General features: G+C 52.3%; 1 protein-coding gene across 1 annotated transcript in view; it reads right to left on the bottom strand.

The window, feature by feature from the left end:
- Positions 1 to 24711, bottom strand: part of DSCAML1 (DS cell adhesion molecule like 1) — a 361994-nt gene that overhangs the window by 45554 nt on the left and 291729 nt on the right. The window contains exons 12-14 of the mRNA XM_069553443.1: positions 5168 to 5367; positions 4518 to 4614; positions 3780 to 3908 (exon numbers count right to left, since the gene is read on the bottom strand). Of these exons, the coding sequence (XP_069409544.1) occupies positions 3780 to 3908; positions 4518 to 4614; positions 5168 to 5367 (426 nt within the window). The remainder of the gene's footprint in view (positions 1 to 3779; positions 3909 to 4517; positions 4615 to 5167; positions 5368 to 24711) is intronic.

A 24711-nucleotide genomic window follows, 5' to 3' on the forward strand; every position in this document is an offset into this window, starting at 1 on the left:
CATGATGGCTGATGGCTCCCACCATGAGGCTGCCTTCAGGGCCATCCTCAAAGAACCCATCCCTGCTCCTTGCTTGGAAAACAGGGGCGAAATGTGGTATCTGCATTTTTAAATCTGCGCAGCGCTGTCTGATAGATTTGTGTGGACGGTGCTATTTATCATTCAGCATTCATGTATTATTACTCTGCTGCCTAGGGCCAGGAGAAGTCAGCGTGAGCACGATGGCTTAGAAAGGGCAGACGTGGTAATTTCCCTGGGAAAATTAGCATGATGAGCAACATGGCAGAAAACCTGGCAAAGACGCAGTTGTGACAAAGAAAGGGGGTCAGGGACAGATGTTCCAGCCACAGGAGGGTGCGGTCTGGGGCAAGAGGGAGAGGGAAGGGACAGGAGTCACAGCGCGGGGACCTGTGCGCCAGGCTCTGTGTTAGGCATGGGCACATAAATCTTCACTCTCACATATTTCTCGCAGCCACCTTGGATTATGCGCCGTTGTCTGTACTGACAGAGATGCACAAAGACCTTAAGTAGCTTGCTAAAGATCACACAACCCTGACACTTGGTCAACCCAAGTCTTCTGCTTTGAAACTTGTTCTTGTTCTACTATTCTCCATGCAGGCAGAAGATCTACTTAGACACACACACACACACACACGCACACACACGCCCCTCCTTTCTTTGAGTCACCCATCCGTTCCCTAGGATACCTTTTTCAGTTGTCACGTAATTTAGTTTGTGGTATATTACATGTGATTGGAGAGTGCTTTGTAATGGTCCTGAAAGTACCTGCGTGCGTGTGTGTGTGTGTGTGTGCGCGCGCGCGCTCAAGTGTGTGTACATCTCTATATTCTCACTGCAGCTGCATTATCAGCTCCAAGGGCAATGCTCTGTCTCCTGGTTCTTTCTCTTTTCTACCACATGGCTGAAGCATGACTCTGCTACAGAATTACTGGCACTCAGTACATGCTGCTGACTGACAGACACACATTTCAGCCTGCAAGTCCCACAGGACTATAAATTGCCACACGAGCTATTTCAGTTAGAAGGGGGAGAGGAACTACGGCCCCATGCTAGCTGCTTTCTCTTCAGTCCTCAAGACAATCCCACAAGACAGGCATTCTATTTCCACCTCTCAGATGAGGAAGCGATGCTGTGTTCACGGCCTCTGCCTGACTCCAGTGGTAACGCTCACCAGTTCCCATGGGACTCCTTTTCCTCGATACCAGCACAGATGCCTGTCTGAGTGGCATGGCCCAGAGTAGGCCAACTTGAAGACCGGAGAAAGGACCAGCCCAGCTTCTCTGGGCTCTTGATCCTGTGATTTTTTTTTTTTTTTTTACAGGTGCAAAGCTCCTGTGGATGGGAGAGTCTGAGGCTGAGTTTCATTACCCTCCCCTCTCCCTTCTGTCCATCCTGGTACCCCAGTGCTGGGGTGGGTATGATGGTTCCTTCTCTTTCAGGAGAGCCAGACAGGGTTGGGGGAAGATGTGGATGAGCTCTGAAAATAGCATCTTCCCTGCCCATCTCTCCTCTGCACAGCTCTCCAGATGTGTGATGTTCTCAGTTTTGCCTGGCTGAGCAGCGCCCCAGGAAAGGTTTCCACACATTAGAAGGTGGTCAGTGGAGGAGGGGGACGGTGGGCAATGGGGCAGCATGGGGGAGGAGGGCAGGGAGGCAGTCCCAATGAGCAGTAGGGGAGGGGCCCGAGTGACAGCCTGGGCATCCACTCCCCCAACAGGAACGGAGCCCTGCCAGCTACATCAACCAGGCAGGGAGATGCTGGCTATGGACAGACCTGCCCTTTCTTGTCTGGCTCCTAGGAAGCTTGTATCCAGCCTTGGGAAGCCCTGAGATGTGAGATGAGCCCAGCGAGCTTCCTCTCCTCTCTGTGCCCTCTGCCTGCACCACTGCCCAGCCCCTGCTTATCACCTGTCCCAGCTACAGGACAGTGGCAGCCTGCTCACTCACTTCTTGGACACCCCTCCTCCCCACTGACGCCTGATGACCCCTGCCAAGGTGCTTAAGTCTCTCACTAGGATCTTAGACATGGCTAGTGGTTTTCAATGACCTTCCCCAAGGAAATAAAAGCTTAGTCCACAGGCCCCCTCCCAACCTGGAGCCCAGAGCACTTTTTAGTCTAATAAGACTAAAAACCCAGAAACTGGGTCTGTGTGCTTAGTCATTCAGGCATGTCCACCTCTCTGTGGCCCCTTGGACTGTAGCCTGCCAGGCTGTTCTGTCCATAGGATTCTCCAGGCAAGAATACTAGAGTGGGTTGCCGTTTCCTCCTCCAGGGGATCCTCCTGACCCAGGGATCGAACCCACGTCTCCTGCACTGGCAGGCGGATTCCTCACCACTAGCGCCAGTGGGTCTGTGAACCCTCTGCCAGACCCTCCACTCCCCGGAGTGCCCTGCACTTGCTGGGGTTCGGCCCTGTCCCTCTCCCTGAGTCTAGGCCCTGTTAGCTCCCCATCTTCTCCCAAATCAAGGCAGCGTCTGCAAGGACGGGAGAGATGCTGCTCTGACGACCCCTGTTGTGCAGCGCCCCCTTCCCTCTGTGGCCCTCCTTCTGCACTGACAGTGACCTAGGGAGGTCTGGCTCTGAGCTGACTTTTCTCCCCAATTAGACTGTAATCTTCTGAGGGAAGGGCTCCTTCCTGTAGAAACCTGCATCAGGAATGATGAACCCAGTGCCCTGGACGGAGCGGCTTCTCAAGAGGTAAACACAGCTGTGCATGCCATCCTGGGGCTAACACTTTGGTGGAGCGGACAGTCAGCCAGCCAATGACTGTGTGCTGTGCTAAGGAGGAGAGGAAGGGTCTGGAAGGCTTTTGAGGAAACAAAACCTTGGATCTATGCTGAGGCCTGGAAGATGAGTTGGAGTTGGTGGGAGAAGGGCGGTTGGGGAGGCTTCAGTTTTCTGGATTTGCTTTCTGTGTTTTATTTTAAAATTATTTTGAAAGGCTTATATGGGCTTATGGTCTTGAATTCTGAAAGTATGAAAGGACCCAAGAGGAGGGGTATGTTTCTCCTTCTCTCACCTGCACTGAAGCCACCCTGAGGCCCTTTCTGGGGCAGACCCCTGTCGCTTGTACCTTTTAGAAATAGTCACACAGATACAAACGTGATCACCTACGGCTTGGCCTCTTATCCAGGTCATCTGTCCCCTCCTTGCCATTCTTGCCACTTGATTGTGGGTCCCTGGTTTCCCCAGAGACACAGAGGTCCATTGTTCACTTTGCTCTAAGTGGCTTCACAGTAGAAGGCAACCTCTTAGAAGCTATTAATAGAGTCCCAAGGGAGGGGTTTTGGAGGGCTTCTAAGAAGAAACTTAGATCTAAACTTTCCAGGGACTCCTACCTCCCCAGTGACTCATTCTTGGGAAAAGACCAGCTTCTCTGACTCCCAAGCAACCCCATCATCCCAAACCCGGAGTGCCTAGATGATCCAGTGAAATTGTGATGTCTCTGACCCCACAGATACAGCCAGTAGCTCCTGGCTCAGGGCCTTTTAAGTTGCTTTAAATGAGACCACCCTATGGATCTGCCCAGGGTCAGTCCTGGGAAGAATGGACTGACATTTCCTCCCTATCAACTGGAGAGGTCCTTCCATCTGCCCCCTGGTTTCCTAACCCGACCAATGTCCCTCCCTTTGGAAGACACAGGGCTTGTGTGTCTGTCTGAGATGGGCAGCCCTGACAGCCAGGGGCCGTCCCACTGGAAGGACACTGTCCAGGCAGGTGGTGCAAGGCGCCATGGTGGGCCGAGCCCTCACCTACCTGTTTTGTTCTTGTACTCAATATCAAAGCCTGTGATAATGCTGTTCCCGTCGAATCGCTGGGTCCAGCGCAGGTTCATGCTCCGGGCCTTCACTTCTCGGATTTCCAGCTCTGGGGGGTCAGGGGGCTCTGGGGAGTGGCAAGGGAGGGGGCAGGGGTGAGGATGGCAGCAGAGAGCTCAGCCTCCTGCTGACCCTCTGCAGAGATCAAGGGATCTGTGCTGGGAGGACTGGTGACACAAGGGTCTGTCTGAGGGTCCTGAGCCCTGGAGTTTGGGCAAGGCAGCATGAGGGTGGAGGGGCTTGGCAGCAGGGCGCAGAGGCAGAGGCGGGCGTGCTGGGTCTCCGCTCTGTTCCCCTCTCTTCCTCAGCCCCTTCTGGAGGGACCCCTCACAGCTGATGGCCTGGTTCCCTCCATGCAGAGCTCCCAGGTTTTCCATCTCGACTTTCCCTCCTCACACCTCCCCCAGGGTCCCGGCCCACAAAGCCAGGTCCCCCACTTCTGGGGGCAACAGTGTGCTCCATGGGGGCTACAGCCATCACAGACCTCGCTGTCTGCAGTGTCCTGGAAGGACCCTATGGCACCACTCTGGGCAAGAGGGAGAGTGGACTGAGGCTTTTTTCCAGAGCTGTTTCCTGTCACCTCCCCTGGGTGTGGAGTGTCCCCCACTCTTGCGGGGAGTTGGCAATGAGCACCGGGGCCCAGAGGAGGGGGCTGGGCCGTGGGGCAGGTGGGTACCTTGCACAGTGAGCTGGATCAGGCCCCGGTCCTCCCCATATGAGTTGATGGCATGGCAGCTGAAGAACACAGAGTCCCCACGGTCAGCAGGCTTGAGCTGGGAGGCAGGCAGAAGGGCGGAAGGTACGGAGAGAGGAAGGAATGAGGAGAGTCTTTTACAGCCCATCTGCTGAAGGGGGCCCATCTAGTGGGGGATCAGCAAGACCACCTTCTTCTCGGAGGGGACCCACCCAGGGTTTGTCAAGAGCAAACCTCTTCCCAGAAAGTTCAATGGATGGAAGTGTGGAAGAGTCTGGGCAGGGAGAGGTCAAGGGGTTCTAGGAGGCGGGGAGGCTGGGGGTCCATGAGAGAGGGGGCGCTGAGGGGTCCCAGGATGGAGGGAGGATCCCAGGGGTCCAGGAAGGAGGGGAGAGGGAGGGCGTGGCTGAGGATCCCATACATTTAAAGTGCAGAGTTGTCAGAAAGGAGACAGGATGAGGCTCAAGGCGTTGGCTGGTGGGTGAAGGAGGGAAATAGGTAGGAAAGGAGAGGTATTTTTCGGGGTGGGGCTCCCAGACTCCTGTTTACTTCTTTTGGATTCAGATGCAATAGCTGTGGGCTCCCCACTTTCTGAGAGTTGGGTTCCCCCTGAGACGGGCATGGGTGCTTACCTTCAGCGTGGAGACAACCTCATCGCCGTTGTCCTTGGTGGCGATGGCATACCGCATGACGCGGTCGGGGTCGATGACCGTGTCCCCTTTCTCCCATCGTATAATGATGGGCCGCTCGCCTCGTGCTGTGCAGTTGAGCTCCTTGGCGTGGCCCTTGATGGCGATGGTGGTGTTGGGGTGGGAGGTGATCATGGCTGGGACTGGGGAAGGAAGGAGGTGCAGGAGGTCCCAGTGAGTGGGGAAAGCCAGCCCTGGGAGGGCACTTGCCCTGCGCAGAGGCCCCGCCACTGGCTGCCCCGCCCCCTGGCTGCCCCGCCCCCTGGCTGCCCTGCTCCCTGGATGACCCGCCCCTTGAATGACCCCACCCCGTGGCTGCCCCGACCCCGTGGCTGCCGCTCTCCCAGGAGCACGTCATCCACGGATTGTTGTTTAGCTGCTCAGTGGTGTCTGACTGTTCTGCAACCCCACAAACTGTAGCCCGCCAGGCTCATCTGTCCATGGGACTTCCCAGGCAAGAATACTGGAGTGGGTTGCCATTTCCCTCTCCAGGGGACCTTCCCAGCCCAGAGATGGAACCAGAGTCTCCTGCATTGGCAGCTGGATTCTTTACCACTGAGCCTCTAGAGAAGCCCCATCTGCCCTAGGGAGAGGGTCTAATAATGGTTGGAGGTGGGTACAGAAAACCTCACTGCCTGTCCCCTTCTCCCCGCCCACCCATGACCTGAGCAGCCTCTGTCTTCATCAGGGGTTCTGATATTCCATGGACCCCTTCTCAAATCAGTCTATCTGTCTATTCATTCATTCACTTTAAGGCAATAAACAGAATCCTTTGAAATGTATATCATACATAAAATGACAAAGGAAACCAGATACACCAAAGTATGGTTATACAAATAACATTCAAAAGCAAACTTTTGATATAGTTCATCACATAATATATATTCTTCACTATTCTTTATGAAATAAGTTCTAGTGGTGAGTTATATTAGAACAATTTCATAACAGTGATGAGTATGAATGATATTTTCAGATATCTGCCACAGCTGTGATGCAAAAATACCTATTAATGACAGTCACAGGTGCCGCTACCACTGTGGTTTGTTGCTTATGGTTCAGAATGGAAGTACAAAATTTCAGTTAGAAGTTAGTGAAAAACAAATGCCATTTTACCCCAGCCCCAATTCATGGATCCCTTGAACTGGATCCACGCACCTTCGACAGGGAGGCCTGTGACCCCAGATGACATGCCTGAGGTCTCTGCCTTGTGTCCTTGGCTCAAGCTCTCACAGAGGTCAGCTGGTTTAGCCCCTGCTTCTAGACAGCAGGGCCCTCCCAGGCAGCTGAGAAACTCCCCAGTTCTTCCCAACAAAATGCAACAGAAAACCCTGGCCAGCAGCATCATAATTAAATCCTACAAGCGCATTAAGAGGTTCCCCCACTCCACCCGTCACCACTGACCTGAAAATAATCGTCATGAAACAATCAAGGCCCTGGCTGGCCATCAGGAGAGCCTCCCACTACCGTGAGCAGAGGCCTCTCATTCTTGACCCTCCTCTGAGCCTGAGCATCAGCAGCAGGAGGAAGGTGGGGCAGAGGGAAAGACGGTCTCGGCCCCAGGATCCTTGTCTCCTGGGAGGAGGGGGTAAGGGGGGCAGAGGTAGAGACCTGCTTAAGCAACATGAACATGAAGAAAACCTGAGTTTTTCAGGGAGGTATTAGGAGAAATTGATTTTGACGAAGGAGCATCTGCAAGGGCATCACCCAGCCATTCAACAAACACTGATGGTGCACCTACTAGGCAACAGGGCTACACTGGGTTTTGGAGCTATGGTGAGCGGGACGAACCTGACCTCTGGGAGCTTCGCTGCAGTGGTGAGAACAGACAGCACAACAGCAGCTCCAGGAAAGGTTGCTAAGCACTGTGCTAGGAGAACTGCTCACCGTCTGACGTGCAGTGATACAAATGGGGAGAGCAGAGGCAAGGGAACCCTTGGGGGTGGAAACTGCTGGAACAAAGGCCCAGAGGCAACGATGTGCAGGGCAGTTCCCAGAGAGGTAGGAGATCCAATACAGCTGGAGGACCGTCCCTGTCCTTGCCATTTCCTCACCAATTTCCCAGGAGACCTTGCTTCTTAGAGTACAAGTCCCCAGGACTCTCTTCCTAGGAGGACCCATGAGCCACGCTAGAGCACATTAGGGGGCGCTGCATTCTCCACCCCTGCCATTAGGGGAGGCCCTCTGCTCACACTGAGCATCCTCCCCTCACTGGCCTGCTTGGGTTATGGCACACGAGGAACCTGTCTTCTCTCTCTTTATGCTCCTCACCCTGCGGACTCCCCTCTGGGTACTGCATCCCTGATCCACTGCAGTGGCTGCCCCTTCCTTTCCCTCCTAGCATCCTCAGGAGTTCTCTGCCCTCCAGTTTTTTTTTTTTTTTTGGCTGGGCATGCAGGATCTTAGTTCTCTGACCAGGGATGGAACCCAGGACCCCTGCAGTGGAAGCTCAGAGTCCTAACCACTGGACCATCAGGGAATTCCTTCCTCTCCAGTTTTAAACACCTACTCAGACAACATTCTTGCCAGCATACTCTCCAGGGTCATCTGACTTCTAAGGACACGCAAGCCTTTGGAGAAAGAAATGAAGGCAAGGCGCTGTAATGGTGTGACCTGGGATGCTAGTCAGTGCATGAGGGGACATCTGGAACCAGTGTGGGGGGTGAAGGGTGGTTTCAGGTGGCCCCTGAAGTCACCATGCAGCCAGCCGCCTCCTCTACCTTCTCTCACATGGGGCTGGATCCTGAAGGCAGTCCTGGTCCCCCGGCCCCTACACCAACATCTTAGCACAATCCTCAGCCCTGGCTCATCAAATAATGAAGCAGATAAATTTTATAATGCACGGCATTACACCAAGATATACAATAAAACTCGGAAGACAAATAACGAGGTGCAAGTTATAATGAAGAAAAAGCCTGCAGTCAGAGACATGCGAGTATGAATTATTGACTAAGGTTTTACACTCTCAAGGATGTGCGGAGGAATATTTTTCCATCAAAGATTTGCATAATTCACTCGTATAAACCTGGGTGGAATATAGAGTAAGATTTTACATCAACAAGTCGGGCCTTGCATTGCAGAAGCCTCCATTTTTCCTGAAGGATTAAAATGCCGGGATGTGGGGGTGGGGAGGGGCCTTAGGGCTGTTTCTGCTTCTCAGACGTGAATGGCCAGAGCCTGTGACCTGGCACCCCTGGGAGGCCTGAGCCCTGAGAGGCTCAGCCCCTTAGGCAAGAGGGCCTAGCCCCTAGGCAAGGGGAATCCCTGCTATCAAGAAGCTGCTGCTGAAACTGAAGAGGAGGCCAGGGGATGTTCATGACAAGGCGTGTGTGTCTGTGTGTCTGTGTGTGTGTGTCTGTGTGTCTGTGTGTGTGTGTCTGTGTGTGTCTGTGTGTGTGTCTGTGTGTGTGCGTGTGTGTGTGTGTGTTGCTCTCCAGGTGGGGCTGCACCCGCCTGTCCAGGGCCTGTATGTGAATTACAAAGGCATTCCTCTGGCTGGTTGCCCCATGGTGCCAGGAGCCACAGCTTGGCCAGCAGAGTAGGAACTGGGTTCCAGACTCTACCTGTCCCTTAGGCTATGCACCTTTGAGCAGTGCACAGCCTGTGCGTCCATACATGCCAGTCCTGCCTCACAGAGTCTTCCCATGCAGGCTTGTTAAGAGACAGACACAGAGACAATCAGAGACAACAAGACCTCAAGAGCCTAACTGGTCCTTCAGCCCTGAGCATTAACGGCACCTGCGGTCAGGGGTGGGCTCTCTTCACCATTGTTATGGCAAAGAGCAGCACACAACAGCCCCAGTGTTCTCAGAGCCCCACAGCTCAGGGCAGGTTCAGGGGAGCCCGTCTGTCAAGAAGAAGAGACTGTTTCTGTGGACTCCCCCAGCTTGAAGAGCTCAGGGGCCAAGTGGATGCATTTCTACCCAGCTATGAGGTCTTTAACACAGGCAACTTGACTTCTCCAAGCCTCAGACTCACCATCTGTGATGTGGAGACAAGGGTGTTAATCCCGCAGAGCTGTTATGGGGGCAATCAATCAGGGTTTGTATATATGAAGTGCTTGCCATGTAGCAACTCCTCAAGAAACCTGGATACTGTTCCCACCCTAAGGGTCTCATGTCCCTCTCCTGTTCTGAGAAAGGCATCAGATAAATACATGCACACCTTAAGATGTCACTTGCCAGCTATTTTACAGAATCACAAAGTCTTAGAATTGCAGAACCCAGATAGCAGTCACTATAGCAGCCACTAGCCACAGGGCTCTTGGCCATTAGAAACATGGCCGGTCCAAAGTAGGTTGTGCTGTGATGTAAAGTGTATCCTGGATTTCAAAAACACAGGAAGAAAAGAAAAAGAATGTAAAACAGCTCCTTAATAATTTTATGTTGATCACACGTTAATATTTTAGATATACTGGGTTACATAAAATATACAATCACAGTGAATCTCACCTGTTTCTTTTTATTTTTTGAACATGTGACAACTAGAAGATTTTAAATTATATAGCCAGCTTGCATTTTGTTTCTACTGAAGGGCATGGGTATAGATGATCCATGGGCTTCCCTGGTGGCTCAGATGGTAAAGAACGACCCTGCAATGTGGGAGATGTGGATTCGATCCCTGGGTTGGGTGATCCCCTTGAGAAGGGAATGGCAACCCACTCCAGTAGTCTTGGCTAGAGAATTCCCATGCACAGAGGAGCCTGGTGGGCTACAGTCCCTGGGGTCGCAGAGTTGGGCACAACTGAGTGACTAAGTACACAGATGATCTACACAGACCCTTCCTTTTACAAATGAAGAAACTGAGCTAAAGGCAAAGGAGAAAAGGAAAGGTATACCCATCTGAATGCAGAGTTCCAAAGAATAGCAAGGAGAGATAAGAAAGCCTTCCTCAGCAATCAGTGCAAAGAAACAGAGGAAAACAATAGAATGGGAAAGACTAGAGGTCTCTTCAAGAAAATTAGAGATACCAAGGGAATATTTCATGCAAAGATGGGCTCGATAAAGGACAGAAATGGTATGGACCTAACAGAAGCAGAAGATATTAAGAAGAGGTGGCAAGAATACATGGAAGAACTGTACAAAAAAGGTCTTCATGACGCAGATAACCACGATGGTTTAGATGGTTCAGATAACCACCTAGAGCCAGACATCTGGGAATGTGAAGTCAAGTGGGCCTTAGAAAGCATCACAACAAAGCTAGTGGAGGTGATGGAATTCCAGTTGAGCTGTTTCAAATCCTGAAAGATGATGCTGTGAAAGTGCTGCACGCAATATGCCAGAAAATTTGGAAAACTCAGCAGTAGCCACAGGACTGGAAAAGGTCAGTTTTCATTCCAATCACAAAGAAAGGCAATGCCAAAGAATGCTCAAACTACTGCACAATTGCACTCATCTCACATGCTAGTAAAGTAATGCTCAAAATTCTCCAAGCCAGGCTTCAGCGATACATGAACTGTGAACTTCCAGATGTTCAAGCTGGTTTTAGAAAAGGCAGAGGAACCAGAGATCAAATTGCCAACAACCTCTGGATCATGGAAAAAGCAAGAGAGTTCCAGAAAAACATCTATTTCTGCTTTATTGACTATGCCAAAGCCTTTGACTGTGTGGATCACAATAAACTGTGGAAAATTCTGAAAGAGATGGGAATACCAGACCATCTGACCTGCCTCTTGAGAAACCTGTATGCAGGTCAGGAAGCAACAGTTAGAGCTGGACATGGAACAACAGACTGGTTCCAAACAGGGAAAGGAGTACGTCAAGGCTGTATATTGTCACCCTGCTTATTTAACTTCTATGCAGAGTACATTATGAGAAACGCTGGACTAGAAGAAGCACCAGCTGGAATCAAGATTGCCAGGAGAAATATCAATAACCTCAGATATGCAGATGACACCACCCTTATGGCAGAAAGTGAAGAGGAACTAAAAAGCCTCTTGATGAAAGTGAAAGTGGAGAGTGAAAAAGTTGGCTTAAAGCTCAACATTCAGAAAACGAAGATCATGGCATTTGGTCCCATCACTTCATGGGAAATAGATGGGGAAACAGTGGAAACAGTGTCAGACTTTATTTTTGGGGGCTCCAAAATCACTGCAGATGGTGACTGCAGCCATGAAATTAAGACCCTTACTCCTTGGAAGAAAAGTTATGACCAACCTAGATAGCATATTGAAAAGCAGAGACATTACTTTTCCAACAAAGGTTCATCTAGTCAAGGCTATGGTTTTTCCAGTGGTCATGTATGGATGTGAGAGTTGGACTTTGAAGAAAGCTGAGTGCCAAAGAATTGATGCTTTTGAACTGTGGTGTTGGAGAAGACTCTTGAGAGTCCCTTGGACTGCAAGGAGATCCAACCAGTCCATTCTGAAGGAGATCAGCCCTGGGATTTCTTTGGAAGGAATGATGCTAAAGCTGAAACTCCAATACTTTGGCCACCTCATGTGAAGAGTTGACTCATTGGAAAAGACTCTGATGCTGGGAGGGATTGGGAGCAGGAGGAGAAGGGGACGACCGAGGATGAGATGGCTGGATGGCATCACTGACTCTATGGACGTGAGTCTGAGTGAACTCCGGGAGTTGGTGATGGACAAGAAGGCCTGGCATGCTGAGATTCATGGGGTTGCAAAGAGTCAGACACAATTGAGCGACTGAACTGAACTGAACCCACTCCAGTATTCTTAGGCTTCCCTTGTGGCTCAGATGGTAAATAACTTACCTGCAATGTGGGAGACCTGGGTTCAATCCCCGGGTTGGGAAGATCGCCTGGAGACGGGAAAGGCTACCCACTCCAGTATTCTGGCCTGGAGGATTCCATGGACTGTGTAGTCCATGGGGTCACAAAGAGTCAGACATGACTGAACAACTTTCACTTTCAATCTCCACTATTAGAGATATTAGGGAAGAGATGATTCTTAACACATGAAGCTCTGTTACTAATGGTGGAAGGTGAGCTGATGCCATGAAAACTAGTGCTCAGGTCTTCAGAACATAGAATGGCAAGCTCCAGATCACTTGTGAAGCATCATGTCTTGTTCTGGGCTCTCTACTTGACGGAGGACATTGACAAGCTGGAGTGTGATCAGGAAGACTGACTTCATGCAGTTTGAAGGGAGGCCGAAAACAGCAGCTCTTTACAAAGGGAGAAGGCAGGCTTCTTGTTTGGCCCAAGAAGCAGTTTTCCAGGGGTGTTTGCTGTTTAGGGAAAGGGCTGCAGCAGAGGCAGTCGGCTCCCCACACTAGACCGCCTAGGCAGCACAGAGAAGATTCCAGTGAGACCTGGAGAGATGCTCATGCTTTGGGCCTCCGTGGATGTCCAGGTTTCAGGAGAGATGAAAGGTGGTGGGCAGTCTGGCTCACTGGGCAAGCTCTTCTTGCTTATAGGGGTCTGCAGCCCCTCGTCCTGGGCAAGAAACAGGGGACTTGCCTCCTCTTTCCTGCCTGTCAACCACAGACAGGACTCTGCTGCTGCGCCCCTCCTCCCAGGCCCTGTCCAGGTCTCCCAGGTCCTGGATGCCCTCCTGAGTCACACATTGGGGGCCTCCGCCTTTGTGGCTGCTGCACTTAATGAGGCAGCCCCCTAACAGAGCGGAGCCCAGGGCGACAGTTGCCCCGCCCCATCTGCTCTCCAGTCCCCTGGTCTCCCCCTTGCTTCTTGCTCTGGATCAGAAGGTCTCTCTGCTCCACTGAATCGCACTGGTAAACACAATTGAACCCTCACTGCACTGAGACCCGGCTGTGCCCCAGAGCGCTTTCTGGGTGGAAGGCAGACCCAGAGAAGTCCTGAGAGAGATGTTCAGGTGTAGCCACCTGGAGGGGCACATATATGCAATGTGTGCATTGCACACAGACAATGTCAAAAACACGCCCCCAATGGACCGTCACAAACACAGTCACCCTCACAGCCTGCACTCGATGCTTTTACTGCAAACTCACAGGTTGTGTGACACACGTGTAACCTGATGTAGTTTTCAGTTGCATGTCAACAGCCTGATGTAATTGCCTAACACATATCTACCCACAGCCCTGCATTACAAAAGCGTACCCTCCCTCTACACACACACACACACACACACACACACATTTTTACGGCTGCCTTTTACTGAGAATGTCCTTGTACTGCGTGCTGGCAGTATTCTAGTACTTTACATGAATTAAGTCATCTGGGGTAGGTACTGTTATTGTTCCCCAGCTCCAAAGCCTGGGTCCCAATGTATTTCTTGACCAAGTACCACGGCCTCCCTATGCCCACAGTACCCCTGATGGAGCAGGCTATCTGACGGATGCTCTGGCCTCTTGGCTCATGGCTCACTAGCCACCACTACCACCAATGACCGTGAGAAGTAAGACTTACCAGCCTCACTGTCCACGCGAGAGATGGGCAGGAGGGTGGGGGGTGCTGCACACACACAGGGCTGAGTTCTACATGACAAGCGCTAATAGCAGCCACAGAGGCAACACAGAGCCCCAGCAGGACCCAGGAGGCTTTAATGAGATACAACTTCTCTGCTTTCCTGCAGTGTGATTCAATTAACAGCCAAGGAAACTTAATTTCTTTTTACAAAGAAGGGTGTGGTGGGAGATTCTCTGGGGACTGGGCAACAGGGAGAGGCCAGGCTTGAGGGCATCAGGGAGACCCAAGTGGGTGAGCTGCCCCTGAACACACAACCGCTTTAGGTAGGGAGGGTGGGTTCTTCCCTGGGGTCCTGTGGGAGGTCCTGGGGGGAGCTGGGCCAGTCTGATTAGAACTTTACAACCTTGGTGCCAACCTCCAGCACTGGGCCAGATTGGGGCAAACCCTGGTAGAACCCAAAGGGGCTTCCTGATGACTCCCAAGGCCCTCCCCTGACACCCATGTCACTGCAGATACCCCTCCTATGGGCATCAAGCGTTCCTGGCACGGTGCATGTCATACTGCCGTGTCCTCATCTCTGATTGTGAGACTCTCTGGGGTACAAGCACCTGCTTAGGACCTAGCATGTATACGTGGGAAGGATGCAGGATCCCAGGCCCTGGGCGCCTCTCCTGTGGCCTTAGAGCCTTGCAGAACTCCCAAATTTCCTCCTCCCGGGCCTGATGGGGCTTTACTGGCAGGAGCCACAGCGAGGAGAAAGGCACTGGCTGCCCCGCCCTACCGCAGCGGACTCAACCCCCTCCCCGCGCTCCAGGGCCCTCCTGGGGCAGCAAGGCGAGGGGAGAGGAAATCAATTTCAGAAACAAGACAGTTGTCAGAATCCGATGGAACCGCTTCTCGTCTGTGAAATTACTCGCAGGCCGGCTCCTGTCACCCCCAGGTCCTGCCCAGACCAGCTGCTATTTACATTTTAATTTGATGTGAGAGGCTGATAGATTTTTAAAACACCAGGAGACAGCTCTGCTTCCTCTCACCCCCAGCATCCACAGACTTTCTGACCAGCCCCTCAGGCTTGGGGATGGAGTCCTAGGGCCCCTGGACCCTGCTTTGAGGATTATAAACTCTGCACCTACTTGGACTCTCCTTGGCCCCTCCAGCTTCCCCCTTCTCTGGGGTCCCATGCATAAGCTGGGTTGGGCTGATCTTTGCAGTTTAAGAGCAAGAAGGTGGCCTGGGGGATTTTAGCACCAAGAGTACCAGTGAGGCAATGGAAGCTCAGAGAGGTGACGTGGTTTGTCTAAATAGTCACACAGCTGAGGAGTGCCAAGAAGACGCCCCAAGTCCCAACAGCTCACCAGCATCCCTTCCTCTGGTTTGATCCAGACTTCTCTCCTGCTGCCCTGGTGGGCTGTTCTCCCATCGTGGGCTTTGTCCCAGAAGTGGGAAGCTGGGTGGGAGTGGCATGGCATGGAGGAATTCCAAAGGGAGAGCTGGAAGCTGAGAACTGGAGGAGGGCGGGGCCAGGGGGCCAGTCCAGGGCTGGCCGGGCCTGGGGGCAGGAGTCAGGGAGGCGATGAGTTGGCCTTCTCTGTCTCTGTGGCCCTCCCTCTCTTCCGCTGGTGATTGGAGCTCAGCTGGTGTTTCTGACAGTCCCCAAATCACCAGGGAGGGAAGATTCAGTTCCCAATACCCAGAGGAGAAGAGCAGTGCGTGTGGGAAGGAGGATGTGGAAGAAAAAGGACGTGAATGCCACCAGCTGTTGGGAGAAGCCTGATAAAATGGGGAAGGGGTGTGGAATGCTACGCTTCAAAGGGAAGCTTGGGGGACTTCCCTGGCGGTCCAGTGGCTAAGACTCCACACTCCCAATGCAGGGGGCCTGAGTTTGATCCCTGGTAGGGAATTAGATCCCGCATGGTACAACTAAGACCCGGCGCAGCCAATAATAAATAAAATAAATATGTATTTAAAGATTAAAAAAAAAAAAAAGAAGCTTGAGGCACCAGTACAGGATAATCCTGGAAGTTTACGTTATTGAGGGCTTACTATTTGCTAGACACTATTCTGCATTCCTTCAAATGCATTAACTCATTTAATCCTCACAACAACAACCCTGTTTTTACTCCCACTTTACTCAGATGGTAAAGAATCTGCTCACAATGCAGGAGACCCCGATTCCATCACTGAGTTGGGAAGATCCCCTGGAGAAGGGAATGGCAATGCCCTTCAGTATTCTTGCTTGGAGAACTCCATGGACAGAAGAGCCTGGCAGGGGTCTCAGAGTTTGGACACGGCTGAGCGTCTAACACTTTCACTTATAGATGGGCAAACTGAGGCTTAGAGAAGTAAACCGCCCAAGGCCACACAGCTAGAGAGCAGCAAAGCCAGGATCCAGGGCACCTGTGATTTTACCGCTGATGTGACGCTGGTTGAAGAAGGGCAGGAGGTGGGGGAGCAGAAGGAGCATGCAAAGACCGCCGTGTCCCTGAAGAGAAGTGCAGCCAAACTGGGGGTGAGGCAGATGGGTCTGGGAGCCAGGACACCCAGGGGTTAGGCTGCTCTGTTTTTCCAGGTGGATGGCCTGGGAGAGGGGCTTCAGGAGCTACTCACAAGGTCTGAGGGAAGAACCACAGGGCTGGATGGTTCTCCTCTCCCCATTCAAGTGGATGCCCCTCTGGTCCCTCCTCTCCTCAGGGAGGACGACCTCAAGGCCAGGAGGGTTGGAAGAGCAGCAAAGTCACAGTATTCTTCATCAACCCCAAGGACCTGACTTGACTGTTTCAGGAAGTCCTTCTGAGAGTCTAACTGAAATCTCTCCAGGAGTCCCGTAGTTTTTTTTTTTTTTTTTTTTGCTAAAAAGGATGCACTCTCTGACATGTTAAAATGCTTTTCTGGATGGACTCCTTCTCCAGGGGACAGCACATGCCCTGAAGGCTCAAGAGAGTTCTGCAGGCCCTCCTCCCCAGGGGAGAAGGGAGCTGCCCAGCTGGGAGGCTCGCATCTCCTTTTGTTTCTGAAAGGAATACAGGCACCCATTCACCCATTCGAGGTGAGTGGGCCCCTCCTTCCCCCCAACTCAGCCCACTTCCTCCCCTCCCCGCAAAGGCTTGTGTCTCTGCTCCTTGTTAACAAGATGCCGACAAGAACCACAGGCTGTTTGGCGGTGTGAGATAAGCTGCCACAAAGGGGCATTGTTGGCGCGTGGGGTGGTCGGCCCAGGGTGGGGTAGGGTGGGAGAAGCTCTGCTCAGCCCTGGCAGCCATGTCAGGCTTCCCCAGGGAAGAGCTGGCTGGGGTGGGGGGAGGTGCCTTCTGGTGCCTGCTTTGTTTTCTCCTTCTTAAAGAGCCAGGGCCTAGCGTTGTTAATTTGATTGCACCCACTTCGGCTTCTTGTCTCCCCTGATTAGCCAAGCTCCACCTGAAGCATGAGATTAATTCAAATTGCATGGAAGCAATCAGCCTTGGCTCCAAGAGCTGGTGGGGAGGTGCCGGGGGGACCCTAGCCATCCACTGCCCGTGTGCATGGGGCACAGAACTGACAAACAGCGTGTGTGTTGAAGGGGGTGGGGTGCGGGTCATGGAGAACCGTGGAGCCTTTGACATTTGGACTGCAGCCCTGTTTCTGCTGCCTGGTGGGCCGGCCAAGGCCTTCAAACTCACCAGGCCTCGCTTTCTCCAGCCAGAAAATGGATCAGTCAGTCCCTCTCTTGGCTGCTTGCTGAGAAGCAGAAGCACAGGGTCAGGGGTCAGGAGGTGGGGGCTAGTTTTCTCATGTGAGGGTGAGACCTGGTTTTCCCTCACCTTTGGTCTTCTACACTTCCCAGAATAACAGGAAAATGACAGCAATAATGAAAATAGCTGATGTTTATTGATTGTTCATTATGTGCTATGCACCCTGGTTAATGCTCTATTTGAATTATTTCATTAAATCCACCAGCTCCAACCCAAGGGGGTGGGTAGTACTTTTATCCCCACCTTAGAGATGAGAAAACACTCCACTCTGAAATGAGCCTGAACATCAGAATCCTTTTAGAGGCAAAAGGAGACATTGCCCCATCTTTCTTTAATTACTCAGAAGGTAGTATTTTGGGGTCATTGTTGTGAATACCCTAAACTTTCCTGCAAAAGACCCACAGTACTTACACATATGCTAAGCTTTGAAGGCCACAGGTCTGTGTTTCAGTGACTCAATTCAGTGCCTGTAGCTCTGAAAGCAGCCACAGGTAATAGGGTGTGAAGGATGGGCACGGCTGTGCTCCAGCAGAAGGGGCAGCTGGCCAGATACGGCCACTGGCCATTTGCTGACCCCTGCTCTAGGGCTAATGCACAGGGGAGGCTGGGTTCGTCAGCTCTCGCTCGACCAAGAAAGAGTTTTGGTGAGGAGGCTGGGTGTATTCAGACAAGGGCAGTGGTGGCATCCTGAAAAGGAGGGCACTTCTGCTCCCAGAGTTCTAGGAAGCAGCTGTGAACACTAAACCACTGGGCCTGGGGATTGTTGTGGTTTGACTCATGTTCCCCCCAAAGATATCTCGAGTCCTAGACTCTGGTACCTGTGAACATGGCCTTATTTGGAAATAGGATCTTTGTAGATATCAGCTATTAGTAATGTCTTGGGACTTCCCTGGTGGTCCAGTGGCTCAGACTCCAGGCTCCCACACTGCAGGGGTCCCCGACTTCGATCCCTGGTCAGGGAACTAGATCCCACATGCTGCAACTAAAGATCCCGTGTGCCACAACAAAGATGGAAGACCCTGTGTGCCACAGCTAAGACCCCGCACAGCCAAGTAAATACACATAAATAGATATTTTTTAAAGAGATGTCTTCCTGGAGTAGGAAGGGCCCGTAGTCCACTATGACTGGTGTCCTTATAAGAAGGAGAGGGGAGACACACACAGAGGGAAGCTGGCATGAAGACACCCAGGGAGATGCAGGCAGAGACTCCCATCTGAGGGAGCGATGCCAAGGATGGCTGGCAGCCACCGGCAGAGGCAAGAAAAACAGGTTTCCTTAGAGCCTGCAGAGACAGCACAGCCCTACTGGCACCTGGAATTTCGAGCCTTCAAGAACTGTGGGAGAATATAATTCTGTTCTTTTAAGCTACCTGGTTTGTGGAACTCTGTTACAGCGGCTCTAGGGAGCAAATACAAGGTTCCAGTGTGTGACAGAAATTCCCTACGCTGAGTCCAGGAGGACAGTCACAGCCAGTCCCCGTGGAACTGGAGGGGCTGCTTGAGGTGGGAGGTTGTGGGCGTTACTGCCCTTGCCCTGTGGGGAGCTCACCCCTATCACACTCTCAGCTCTGTGGACAGCACCTGGCCCTGGGGTGGGCACCTGCTGCCTGTGGGAGTGGCAGGCCTGGGCGTGAATCACACGAGCAGGAGGAAGTTTTCTCAGAATCTTGACTTTGCAGGTCTCAAGTCTCTGTAGACCCGAGAGGCCCAGACGGGAGCCTGAGGGTTGGTGGGGACGAAGGGCAGGGAATGCAAGGAGTCGGGGCTACAGTCCATGGGCCTGCAAGAGTTGTAGGACACGACTGAGCGTCAACCCCTGGGATCTAAGACCAGCTGACCTGAGGTGGAGCTGATGTAAAAATGATGGAAATAAAGTGTACAATAAATGTAATATGCTCGAATCATTCTGAAACCACCCCCCACCCCAGTCCATGGAAAAACTGTCTTCCATGAAAGCGGTCCCTGGGGCCAAAGAAGTTGGTGGCCGCTGCCCTGAAACACCAAGGGCTTCTGCAAGGTAGGTTCTGGAGCTGTGCTCACACGCCCCACTGGGTCTTCACTGGCACAGCAAGTATCACTCACTTGTTGAGCTCTGTTAACGCCTCAGGGGCTGAGGCAAAGGGAGAGGAAGGTCATGACTTCTCTGAACAGAGGAGCAATCTGAGCCTCAGGGAGAGAGAGGGACTGACCCCGGTTTATCCGGAAGCAGTGGGGCACATGGGGACGGGAAGTCGGGACTCTTGTCTCCCTGGTCAGGATCTTCCTGTCTGCTAAGCTACGGCTACTCATTTTGGCCTCCCTGGGTCCTGCGTAGGGTGGGTGTGCTCAGACTGGGACCTCCTGACCAGGGTTCCGTGGGGGCCGTAGGAGGGAGCCTGGCCTGGTGACGGGACGTCTCCAGCCTGGGTGCCTGGAGCATGGTCGAGAAAGGGAGGAGTGGGTTCTGGACAGCCGTGCCCTTTGGTCATAGGTTCCTTGCCCCGTGGGAAGGGTAGGGGCTGAGGAGGGCAGAAGAAGCTCTAGACCAGGAGCCCTGGCCACCAGGTCCAAGGGAGGGGCTGCTTCTGCCCAACAGAAGGAGTTACCTTTGAGCAAATGTGAAATTAGGAACATCTCAGGTCACTGGATACACAATTGTCTTTCCAAGGTTCGGCATCCCAGCCTCTGCACCAATGGTCAACCGCTGGTAGATGACCTGGTCTACCCAGGCCCGGGACTTCCTTCCACCAGGGTGGGTCCCCCTCCCTCCACTCCCCCCTTCTCCCCACTTGGCTCCTCCTCTCCTCCCTCTTGAATTCTGTGGTTCTGCAGCTGCCTGCGAGCTCTGGAGGGCTCTTGGATCTGGCTTTAATTGGTCTGACATTTTGCTAAACAAACAAATCAAAACCCAGACCAAACAAAGAGCCCTTATAGGTTTAATCGGCCGTGGGCTTTGCCTTGGGCCCATCACTGGAGCCTTCACAGAGTGGAGGGGAGTCTGGGGGTGTAACAGAACCTGTCTAGTCAGGTAACCTGTGGCACAAAGGGACGACTGAGCCCCATGCAGCAGTGGCATCAGAACACAGCCGGCTCTTGCACCTCAGACTAAGCGGCCCTTCTTTGTCCCTGCCTCTTGGTGAAGCATTCTCTCTGAAGATGCTTTACTTCTGCCCCACTGTCAGATGGAGGGGGACTGCCTCCTCCTCCTTTTGGTCATTATCTTTCTTGTTTCATTTTACATTTTAACAGGGAGATAAAAGGTAGTCCCGTGGATGCAGTATTTTCATCTGTTAATTACATTTATTTTCAACCAAGTTCTGGGAGGTGGTCTGGTGCCCTAAAAGGACCATGCACATAGCTAGAATCACAGACTGTCTGAGCTGATGGGGACCCTGGGATCAGCTATGCCCTAGATTCTAGTGCAGGGGTCACTGTACAAATGAGGAAACTGACGCCCAGAGAAGGGAAAGGATGGCTCGTGGATACAGAGCCAGTGAGTCACAGAGCCGGGATCAGCAACCAGTCTTCCATCTCTTGGTCTGTGCTGTCTCTATCAAAACATGAGTCCACAGAGGCAAGCACCTGTCTCAGTTGGGATTTTATCACTCAGTCACTTTGATCTGGGATCTTTCCTTTCCTGAGAAGGACTACTGTGCGCCAACATCACAGGCTGGGTATGGGCTTTGTAAACTGTCAAGCGCTGTGCTGTGACAGTGCTGAGGCTGGGATGTATGCTCAGGTACGCATGGCCTCAGCAGCACCCACATTCTGGGGGTCAGGGAGGACTGGGGACCAGCTGGGCCTGGATGGTTGCCAACAAGCGTATCCAGAGACTAGGAAAGCCTTTTGCTTCCTCTAACAAATTCTTAGAAATCTGGGGCCTTGAGGAAAGGAATTCTCCAAGAACCAGTTCTGGAATCCCAACCTACACCAGACCCCTGGGCTTCTGCAACTCTGGTTTGGTGCCTGATATCAAGAGTCAACACAGCATAGAAAGAAAACCTTTTGCTTCCAAAACCCACAAGCACCTCATGTGTATTCTCCCTGCCTATCCTCCCTTCACTCTCCACCAGAAACCCTAAGTTCCACCTGGAATGCATGGACTTGTCTGCCTTCCACACTCTTGCAATACTTTGTCCTCATCCTGGAATGGAAAGACCTTGGCTTCCTTTGGATCTTGTCAGCATCCTTCTCATCCTTCAAGTCCTACTTAGCAACTGCTCCTTTTTTGGAACTTTTCTTAATATTCCCTTAATGGCTACCTGAATTAAAATTGATCCTGATTCTCTTTGTATCCCCTTGTTTGTAGCTTTTTAAGGCACGTATGGGCTTTCCTGGTGGCTCAGATGGTAAAGAATCTGCCTGCAATGTTGGAGACTCGGGTTAGATCCTGGTTGGGAAGACCTGGTGAAGGGAATGGCTACCCAATACAGTAATCTTTGCCTTGAGAATTCCATGGACAAAGGAACCTGGTGGACTATAGTCCAAGGGGGTCACAAAGAGTCAGACATGACTGAGTGACTAACACTTTCACACTTTCCTATCACTTCATGTACCATAGCTATTTTGGGTATATGTCTATGTCCTCTTCAAGATTCTAAATTGCCTGAGGATAGCATCTCCATTTTATCCATCTCTAGATCTTCAGCACCTAAAACTAATGATTGCTAATGATTATTGGATGTGAGTTTTGCGCCAGGTACTGTCTTAATGTTCTAAGTGCGTGTCTCACTTGAATTTCACCAATGAATAAATGGCATTATAGCTTCAAACTTACAGAGGAGGAATCTGGGGCTTACAGAGACCATTTCTTGTCCAAGATCCCACAACCATCAAGTGGCAGAGTTGGAGTTTGAACCCCGGTTTGTCTGGTTCTAAAGTCTGTGCTCTAATCCACAGAGTTTTATGGATTATTTAGTGAGGGCCCAGAGAGCCTCTGTTATCATCGGAAACCATCAGGGTCAATGGTGAGGACACTTTCCAACAGAGGCCAACCACAAAAGTCCAGTTTGACCCGTGAATGCTTTTTATGATGTATGTCCCTTAGCTATATTACTTTCTTACTTCTACTTGGCTAATGTAGGGATGAAGTTCAGTTTGCCCTCTGACAGGTCACACGAGTGTGAGGTCTGACAATGTGGAGCCGTATAGGGGCAACATTTTCCTGAGAGTGTTAGAGGCATCAAGGAAAGCCGTGCCATTGACTTAGCAAATGGCAGGTTTTTCCGTAGCTAGCCTGCAGGTGAGTGGGGGAGTATTGGTGCGGGCTGTCTGAGATGGACTGAGGGATGACCAGGAGGCGCTTTGCCCTGGCAATCCCTTGTGTGACCCACGCACTCAGATCCTGTGGGGTTTTTCCCCATCTACCTGTGTCCTGTGGGGAGGTGGGAGAGGTTGAGGGACAATGAAGGAGGAAGAGGGCAGAGGAGGTGGAGGTGGGGGTCGGGGGGGAAGGATGTTCTCCGGGAGGAGCTGAGCGTGGGTTGCCTGGAGCAATGTGCCCACAGAAAAGCAGCAGGAGGCACAGCGGAATTTCCCAAAGAAGGTTGGGAGCTCTTGGCCCCTTTCCTGCCCCCTCCCACGCCCCGGCAGTGCCCCATGGTCACAGGAGCCTCTTCTGGCAGCCGGGCGCTGTGTGAATGATTGAGGACACCACTGAAAAGCAGTCAGACCTTCAACCCCCAGCAGAGGCCCTGGCCACACTCAGCCTCCACACTGACTGCCCTTGGACCTCAAATGCCCCAGCCCCTGCTTCCCCCTCTCCTGCCGGCTTTTGGGGTGGTGTAGGGGCCTTTAGAGTGGCTGGCGGGTCACTGGGGAGAGCAGAAGTGGAAAGAGAAGGAGGCACTGTGATGGAGAAAGGGTGTGAAGAAAGGGCCATCTGAGGCAGCACCTGTGGGTGATGGTTTGGGGGACCCCAGGTGTGCAGAGGGCGTGGGGGCGCAGCTGAACAGCAGCCTGTGGGGAGTTTGGAGGAGGAGAGGGCAGAGGGCTGGATGAGCAGGGCAGAGAGACTGTGTCACGGGCGGCAGATGAGGGAGGCGCAGTGAGAGGGAAAAACCCGGAGGAGTTTGTGGGTCAGGGCGGACGCAGACCTAGGGAGAGCCCCGTGCGTGCGCCTTACTATGGAAGGAGGCGGAGCCAAGTGACAAAGCGGCTGAAACAGGACAAGGCTAGGGGGCGGGAGGATCAAGGGCCAGATTCTGCCCACAAGTGACAAGGAGTGCGGAGCTGCCGGCATCCCTTGGAAGAGGGGCCAGAGGTGGACACTCCTGTGAATGTGGGTGGCTGAGCGTGTGATCTGCTGCTGCACGTGCTCATGAGGCTGCCCTGGATTTTTACAAAACACGCTTTTGTAGCTCCTGCCTGGGCTGTGAAGTGAGGATGGACGGCCCGGAAAAATGCAGGTCTGGGGGGTGGGGGGAGGTGACTTGCCCAGGACCCCAGGACATCAGAGACAGCCTGATGTGAACTGTTTCTCCCCACACATCTCCCACCTCCTGATCACCACATCTCCCATCACCCACGTCTGCCTCATTGACACAGAGGAACCATGGGCCCAAAGATACAGCCACGCTTGCCCAGTGCAATCCTTTAACTTAGAGGAAAAGAGCAAAAACCAAAAAAAAAAAGAAAAGGCTGAGAGTTTGAGCTCTTTTTTTCCTGCTGACAGTGGGGAGATAAGGATCAAAGAGCCAGGCTAGTTCCGCGAGGTGCCTACTATTCCTCTCACCTCACGCAGGCAGAATTAGCAGTGTTCTCCTCTCCCTGGCTGAGGGATGTAGATTGATTGCCTGGTTTTATTAAGGACAAAGTGCTTTTTGATAGTGTGAGGGAAGCAGCTCCCCAGGGCGGGGATTCCGGCGCCCGGAGCTCCCTGAGCATCGATCGATGGCCGGGGCTTCCCCGTCTTGTGCTGAGCTGAACATGGGTTTGGCAAGCGATAAAGAAACTATGACTCTTAAAGGCGGGGCCTCCAGGGAGATGCAGGGCAGACCGTACACTGGGCACTGCTTTCATCAGCCTTTCCTACACGTACCCTGGAGGGTCTCCCATTAAAACCAAAACTGGTGGCTGAATCTCTGTTGGCCTACTGGGTGCCAGGTACCATACTGGTTGCGTTACACACGTCATCTGCCCTACTTTTGATACAAAATATAACAGGTAAGGTGCTCTCGTGACTCTCATTTTTGTACAGCAGGAACGTGAGATACAGAGCCCAAGAAAACCCAGAGAGGTCACAGTGATTATGCCCAGATTCACAGCTGGCTTGGCCAGATGCTAAAACTCAGGGTTTAACTGCTCTTCTCTGTGGCCTGTGGTCTGTTTCAGACACTGCCCTGACATGACTCTTAGGTCAGTTCAGTTCAGTCGCTCAGTCGTGTCCGACTCTTTGCGACCCCATGAATCATAAGTATAGACCCCTAACAGCAT

The sequence above is a fragment of the Ovis canadensis genome, chromosome 15 (assembly GCF_042477335.2).
Source record: "Ovis canadensis isolate MfBH-ARS-UI-01 breed Bighorn chromosome 15, ARS-UI_OviCan_v2, whole genome shotgun sequence".
Classification (NCBI taxonomy): Eukaryota; Metazoa; Chordata; class Mammalia; order Artiodactyla; family Bovidae; genus Ovis; species Ovis canadensis.